The sequence below is a fragment of the Hevea brasiliensis genome, chromosome 9 (genome assembly GCF_030052815.1).
Source record: "Hevea brasiliensis isolate MT/VB/25A 57/8 chromosome 9, ASM3005281v1, whole genome shotgun sequence".
In the NCBI taxonomy this organism is placed as follows: Eukaryota; Viridiplantae; Streptophyta; class Magnoliopsida; order Malpighiales; family Euphorbiaceae; genus Hevea; species Hevea brasiliensis.
In genome coordinates this window covers 91,850,854-91,859,299 of record NC_079501.1, presented here as the reverse complement: position 1 = coordinate 91,859,299, position 8,446 = coordinate 91,850,854, and the positions used below count along the sequence as shown (strand labels likewise).

Below are 8,446 nucleotides of genomic sequence, written 5' to 3'. Positions count from 1 at the left end.
AGAGTGAGCGTTCGACTCAGAGAGTAAAATATCAATTTTAACCATAATCTCTATAACTATCAAAAGCTAATGCACCATGTAGAGTGAAATGCAACATCAGTAATATTTTCATATCATAACAGCAAAAAGATAATTTGGAGTACTCACACATCTAGTAATGTCAAATCATAAAATATATGAGAGCTGATCCCCTATACAGCTCTCTTTAATCCAACCTGTGCCAGTGAAGAACTCAAGCCGGACTTTCGCTTAATAAACCAAATCGGGGTCCCAGCGAAGAGCTCAAGCCGTGTCTACCCCGAAGGACCGGGTCCCAGCGAAAATCTCAAGCCGTGTCTACCCGTCCTATCCATATCCAACACTATACTACACGCACTCAAACACACGCACACTGCTCCAAATTACCACAAACACATCCATGGCACTTTAACAATTGTGAATGCAATATAAATCATGCCTAGAGTTTAACTACATAGACATATACATATAAGTGATGCATGGGCATGCTTGAACATATAATAATATCGAAATTATAATTAAAATTAATATTTTACTCATAGACTTGACAGCAGTCACTGTAGTGGTTGGGCGGAGGAAGAAGGTTGTCTCGACTCATCTGATAATTTTATTACAATTATTTAATATAATTGACTCAATACAAACCAAGAAAAGATCAAATACGTCCTAAGTCGTGCCGAAAATCTAACAGAATATACCTAGGACCTACCCAACTTGCAAATGGGTTTAAAACACACTTCTATATCTACCAACCATACACCCACAACTCAATCATATCACACAGCCCCTCCTGGGTCCATCCAAACAGTCATCAATTATAATATGTAAAATTACAGTTTAGTCCTTATAATTGACTCTTTTTGCAAAACTACCCAAATAAACTCTAAAAATTCTAAAACTTTGCCCCGCTGTCCTTAGCAATATTACTAGGCTATTGCAAAAAGAATCATAATTTTCTGAGCTACCAAGAATATTTTATGGATTTTTAATCCCATTTAAGCACTAGAAAATTACGAAAAAGCAAGGTTCGGGTTTACCTATGCCTATTCCGACTCCGAAGACGCGCTCGGGAAGTCTGAAAATGGTGGGGTAGCCAAAATCTCGATCCAATTCGGAGACTTTTTCGGTAGCTGGTCTGTCTTGCCAGAAATTCACAGACCTGGATAACTGTCGGATTTCCGCTAATTGAATGTACCTACACGAAGCCCACGACATGAGGGTTAGTATATAATTTTTACGGAATTTTCTAAGCTCATTTAATACTCAGAAAAATACTACGAAGTTCCATAGGACCCACCGAAAAACAGTGTTGAAAAATTTTGAAATTTATATTGCCGCGAAGCTCTCAACGAGTGGAGCGCTCTGGTACTCTCGATTTTCTCGTGGGGTTCACAGTTTGTGAGAAATCTAGTCTAAAAGTCAAAATGGGCTAAAACTTCTAAGATAAAAATTGGACAAACCGCTTGATGGATTTTAGTGTTCTTTGGTGTCTATGGAAAGCTCTCGAGGTGTAGATGGTGTTTGACACAAGACTCGGCCCAATCGGTGGCCGAATTTCGGCCGGGAAGGTGAAGCGTCGCTCGCGCACAGGGGAGGCGTTCGTGCGCGTTTTCCGGCTACCTGGGACGACGGCCGGCCATGAGGAGGCACTGGGGCGGCGCGCCGGCGAGGTGGGGAGGCTGGGGAGGTGGCGGCGCGGCCTGGGGGTGAGGGAGGAGAGAGAAAACGGGAGAGAGAGAGGAGAAGAGGAAACGCGAGAGGGAAGAAAAAGAAGAAGAAGAAGCTGGCCCGATTCGGTCGGTCCGATCCGGTCCGGTTTGATTTGGCCAGTTCGATTCAGGGTACCGGAAATTGAATTTTTACTCTGCCTTGGGACAAAAAACAAGGCCCAAAAATTTCGAAAAAAATTCTAGAAAACTCAGAAAAATTCGTAGACTCCAAATATATTTTTAGTTTAACCACATGGTCTTTAAATTAATTTCTAAAAATTATCAAAGTTTTATATTTTCTAGAAATCAAACCCAATTTTGAAAATCCGAAAAATTTCAAATAATTTCCTAAAATTTAAATAAAATTAAAATATTAATATTCCTCACAAAATAATAAATTTAAAAATTTGGGGTGTTACATAGTGTTTCTTTTTTCGTCCCTTAATTAACTTTTAAATTGATAAAAATAGACAAACAAAAGTATATAACAAAACCAAAATTTAATAACGCTTTCTAACTCAAGTGATAATTATGACATAATATTGGAATAAAGAATAATTTATCCTATATTAAATTCATCTCTTTGATTTAATTAAATATAAATTATTTACATAAGACTAAAACAATTCTCTTTTAATATTATTTTGAAAATAAGGTAAACTTATATTTATATTCTTAGACCAAAAAAAATTACTATTTATATTGAGAAATAAAAGAATTATTATTTAATCACTATATTTAAATAAAATTAATTATTTAGTTCATATATTTTGAAAAATATATTATTTAGTCTATTTATTTTACTTTCATTAAATTGTTTAGTCCCTCCATAAAATTTTTTAATAGTCAACTGATTCAATATCAGTCGAACTACAATTTAGTATATTGTATTTTTTAAATTATAAAGACTAATTAATTAATTTTATTAAAATAGAGAAACTAAATAGTGGTGTTTTCAAAATACGATGACCAATTAATTAATTCACTAAAATATAAGGACTAAATAATAATTTGATTGATATTAAAACCTATTAATTGCCAGAAAATTTGATGAAGTGACTAAATAATTTTACAGAAATAAAATATATAGACTAAATAGTATATTTTTTAAAATACATGAATTAAATAGTTAATTTTATTAAAATATAAAGATTAAATAATAATTTTTCAAAACAAATCTGCTTTATCTGATTTCCAATAGGATTTCGATTTTGATTAATAGGGTAGGGTATAAATCAACTATATAAATAACAAATACTCATCCATATATGGTATTTATGTATTGATTTGGTGTAATGCTTCCATAGCTTGGGCATAAATTTTCCTAATTTTTGAATGGAAAGAGACAGAGTCAATCTGTGAGCACCAGACAAGATAGTTGATAAGCAATAATTAGCAGAGGTCTTGTGTTTGATCCCTTGAAGAATCGTCGTGACTTGGTAAAAAAGGGTTTCAGCAGGAAATGTTAGAAAGCCAGCTGCTAGTTCAGTACAAAATCCAGTCTATACATTTGAACACCACTCTGTCACATTCATGGGGATGTGATGAGCTATGCCCCCACTCCTTCGCATTGAAATTGGCAGTTTTGAACCGTGAGTGCGAAATGTGCAAGATATAATTGAGCAACCGATCACATGCCCCTGTGGTTCCTGTCTCCCTTGCTTTAACAACACATATATTACTCTCTGCCCCTCTGATGTGCCCCTTTTCAGCAGAATTCACTCCATCTTAAGCCATCATTAGCTGTTTTGTGTTGCATAACTTTTGAATCTCTCTCTCTCTCTCTCTGCCATCTTCATATTTTAGCTGCATTAATAATGGTACCACCCAGTCACTGTCAGCTTCCAGCAGCACTTCGATAATAAAAATTAAATCATCTCTGCAGTGCCCAAGACTTCTCACTTTGTGGCAACCTCTTTTACCAAAACTGAAGTTGATCATCATTTTGATAATTTTTCTGTGTAATTTAATTACTTTTATTGATTTATGGGATATGCAAGTATAGTACAGTAGAGTAAATGTAACGACGTCATTGCTTGTGATATTGGCAACGAAATGAAATGATGCACATTTGTTTTATTGACATTTGGACGTATGTTCCAGGCCTAGAAAGCTAGAATAAGCTATAGAGCCAAAGGCAACTGAATTTGATTTTCTACTGTGCTGCCTGGAAAGGAAAGGACCTTCCATGCAAGAAGGCATTATTGTATGGTTGGGCCAGGGCATGGAGAGTTGTCAAAATATTGGCTAATTAAATTACTAAAATTCTCGTCACGCCACCGCATGGCAATGTGTCCTAAAGGTCCTACGGCTGTCTCTTCGCCTATTGCTAGCCTCTTTTACCATCACCATCTGGCATTTGTGTTGTATAGAGTCCATTTATTGAACGTGAACTTTTACGCACAGAGATTTTGCTCCTTTTAGATATTGAGTAAATCATTGTTACACTTAGATTTTTCTTATTTAATATATAATATTATATAAATTTAATATATTTATATTTTAAATCAATAATAAAATATATCTAGATAAAAATTTCCGTTATATCTTGTTCTCCTTGTCATTATTTTTCTTTTCAATAAATAATTATTTTTTTATATATTTTAAGACATTTATTTTAATGTTATTTTTATTTGAATATGATTCCTATTGAAATTATGAATGAATATACCAACACTATAGATACAAGTAATATATGACAAGTTCTTTGACTTTTGTCCACTTGTGGGTGAAGTCAAAGAGGAACAGACTCATGTTTATTATAGTCCATGGAGGGAGAAGATACCATATTACAGAGTTAATTAATAAATATATTATTTATGTCGAGAGTAGAGTAAAATGAGAGAGATAAATTAATATATTTGCTATAAGGAGTAGTTTGACTGAGAAGAATTTCATGAGTTTATACATAATAGAATTCAGAAGTGAGTAAAGCTTTGAGTTTAATGATGTAAATATATATATATATATATATATATATATATATATATATATATATATATATATTATTAATAGTGCAAGATTACATTCTCGTAAAAATAGTTATATATTAAAATGGTGAATAAGTAAATATTATTGTTTTGTTTATTTTATCTGTGAATTTAACAATTCCACAGTCGCAATAAGGTAAATTTAATTCTAATACACATATTTATAATAAAAACATTACTTGGCATGCTTTCAATTTAGTTAAAAGTCTAAGTTGACTTCCCCTCTCCCCCTCTTCCATTGAAAACCTAAGAAAAAAAAAAGGCATATCTTCTTTATTTTATGTATGATTAGTGCAATATTGATAATATATGCGAAGGAAGAGTAATGATTAGAGTTAGAGATGGCAACATGTCAGATTTTTTATGGGCACCTAATTAGATTGAATTTTAATAAGATAGGTTTGGGTTATGATATGAAGAATGATACTCGTTATGAGTTCAAATTGAATTCCGATTTTATATGTTGGGTATCCGTTACTCAAACTCATTTATATATATGTGTGCGTGTGTGTGTTTTATAATAATATTTATAAATTTTTATATTTTTTTATTTTAAATAAAATAAAATTTAAATATTTTATGAAATTATTAAATTTTTAAAATATAAATTATTGATAAAAATTAGTTTTATATAGATTATTAATTAAAACATATAAATTAAATGGGTTCAAATATATTTCAGATAATAATAATTGAGTTTTTGGTGGATTCAGATTTTGAGAATAATCGGGTTCGAATTCAGGTATGGTGATTTTCGCGAGTACCTTACCTATTGCGTCCTCCCTGCTCAGAGTGCTCAAAGTGCTTTAATATTAAATTAATCTTATTAATAAGTTTTATTTTATTTTTAATTGGTTAAGAATACACCAAATAAAAATGACATATCTTTTGATAAAATCATCACAACTTTTTAATTTGAAGTATTAAAATGATAATCTTAAGTGTGAAATATTTGAGTTTAAGTCATAGTTAAAATCAAATGAAAAAAAAATTATATTATTCTTGTCTTCTTTAGGCAGGTCTAACAGATGATGACATAATAAAAGTTTCAGTTTTTACTCTTAAACTTAGATGGAAACATTGGGTTAGTACCTAAATGAAAAAGAACACTTAGTACACTCTCAATATGACTTTGTTCTACACCAATATTAATTCTATAGCTTCATCTTTTGATTTAGATTGAAACCTCTCGTCTCCGCAGGCATTACATTGTTTAAAAGCAATTGAATTTTAAAAGACACCATGTACATCTAATGGTTTGCCAATATAGCATAGGTTTATGGATTAATTAAAAAAACGATTAGACATAATTACATTTAATAAGGATTTTTCTTGCCTAAACTTGATATATCATAGAAATACATGGTGAGACTTATACATTAAATATATAAATCTCACATATTTATATCATTGATCTATAATAAATTAGGTTTAAACAAAAATCTCCTTGTTGACTAATGTAGAATCATTAATTTGTAGTATTAGAACTCAACTTTCTGCCATATATAAGTCATGTACTAAAAGAAAAATATGTCACCAATGAGTTTTCATTCAATGGTACTATGATCATCTCCAAAGGTGTGAAATCATGAGATTGAGTCTCAATTGAATAAAAAAAAACAAAGATATAGTAATGAACATATCAGTGGAAATCTGATCATTATACTTCTTGATTCAACTTCTACAATATCAGAAATTAGGAAGCACATAATTAATATATAACAGTCAAAATTAATCTAGCTAGCTATTTTGACACTTCTCTCTGATCTACTGCATTTTCAGCTGAAACCTACATGCATATATATATTCATTAATTCTTGTCCAGATGAATGTAAAATATAAACATATGAGATGAGTTCCATGCATACATATTATGTCTTCATTACACAGTAGATCAGGTCTTGCAAATAACCACTGGATAAGGAAAAACAATATTCTAGAGAGCTATTTTCTTTTTCCCATCCAGCTTATGCTTTCTCTTGCCTTGGAAGTACTTTGAGCAGAAGCATTTTTATTATGATCTTCCTGCCATAAATCCCACTTCTTGATCTTTTTCCTCCTCCTTTCAGTTTTCTGCTGATTCTCTGCTTCTTTTTTGTTATGTTTCTTCTCGGGGAGATGCTTGCCATCAAAATCTTTCTGGAGCTTGTCATGAGCTGTTCCTTGATGACTTGGACCAGAAGAAGCATCAGAAGCCATAGAATCATCACTGTGATCTTCGTGATGGTAATTTTTACCATTACCTCCATCACCATCATCATCATCATCATCATCATCCTCATCATCCTCATCCTTGTTGCCATGCTGATCATCATCATCATCACCATCTATGGGGGAGCCAAGATACATAGTCCACCCAGATTCACTGCTGTTACACTCTTCTGGTCCTCCAAAGAGTTGGGAAGACTCCATTACTGTAGTTATTAAGCAAAAATATAGCAAAAACTTCGAGAGAGAGAGAGAGAGAGCGAGAGAAGGAGGGGAAGGTGGGGGGGTGGGGTGGGTGGGTGGGGTGGGTGTGGGGGTGTGGATTTGCAAGAGAATGAGCAGACAAGAAGATTTTAGGTTCTTAAATAAGATATCACAGAGAGCTTTAATGGCCAGGGGGTAGGAGGTGAGTCTCATCACAGTTCACAACCCCGTAAACCTAAATATAACCCATTAATTCTCTGACTTGAATCAGCAGAATACAGCTAGAAAAGCCGTCAAAAAGAAAGGGAAATATATGTAAGGTGAAGCTGCTATAAACTTGATTTTTACATGAATAAATTAAGTGATTTTTAGATTAAAAATTTTTTTGTGAGATTTACATAATTTAAATTTAATATTTTTTAAAATATTTAAATTTTATTTATTTAAAATATAATGTAAAAAAATTTATAAATATTATTAAAATATATCTTATAATTATTTATTTATATAAACTAAAGTATGAGTATCCAATATATAACAATATATAAAATTTAAATATGATACAAGTATTATATTTTAAACTTGAAACTATCTCATATATCTGTCTCAATAGGTTTCAGTACATGAAAATACACAACCCTTCCCTAAGCCATCCTACTCCTAATGTCTCAAATTTTGAAACCCAAATTATTATGGCTACCCTAACATCTTCTCCTCAAATATCTGCACACAACAGTTAGAAATTATCTAGAATGGAAAACCCAATTTGTTCCACTATCAAAGAAAAATTTTTGTATGCACCGAATGTATATATACACTCAATTAATAAAAAATTAATAAATTATAAATTTAAATAGATTCAACTATAATTTTAAATAAGACTATATAATTTTATACAATATGACATATAGATTGATTAGGTGTATATATCCGAATGTAAACTAATTATGAAAGCTTGATTTTACTCCATCCAAATCATCCCTAACTTAGCCTATATTTCTTTGTTTTAAAAGGAGCAAATGCTTCTTCATTGGATTCGTTCTTTCCTTCTTGAAGTTTTCCCATATATGAAACGACTGACTTTCTCTCTTTTGAAATATGGCCTGTATTAGCAAATAGCCTCTAGTATTGTATATCAGAAGAGTTAACTTTAGCTCCTCTTTGAACTAGGGTGGACCTAGCTACTCATAGCTTGGCCGCCCAAAATTTTCTAAAATTAAAATTTTATCCATAATTTTAATGTATTTTCTCAAAAAAAAAAACTGTTTGTCCCTCTAAAATTTTTGTGTAAATTTTATTTATATTATTTAATTTTGA

The 8,446-nt window shown here is 31.6% G+C and overlaps 1 protein-coding gene across 1 annotated transcript; it reads right to left on the bottom strand.

The window, feature by feature from the left end:
* Positions 1-6,359: 6,359 nt before the first annotated feature.
* Positions 6,360-7,227, bottom strand: LOC110652297 (protein SOB FIVE-LIKE 2-like). The gene has a single exon (XM_021807864.2). It carries the CDS (start codon positions 7,127-7,129, stop codon positions 6,662-6,664), a length of 468 nt encoding a protein of 155 aa, XP_021663556.2. The 5' UTR covers positions 7,130-7,227; the 3' UTR covers positions 6,360-6,661.
* Positions 7,228-8,446: the final 1,219 nt, after the last annotated feature.

Excerpts from the sequence above, each read along its gene's own strand:
- LOC110652297 (XM_021807864.2), bottom strand. The coding sequence starts at position 7,129 with ATGGAGTCTTCCCAACTCTTTGGAGGACCAGAAGAGTGTAACAGCAGT.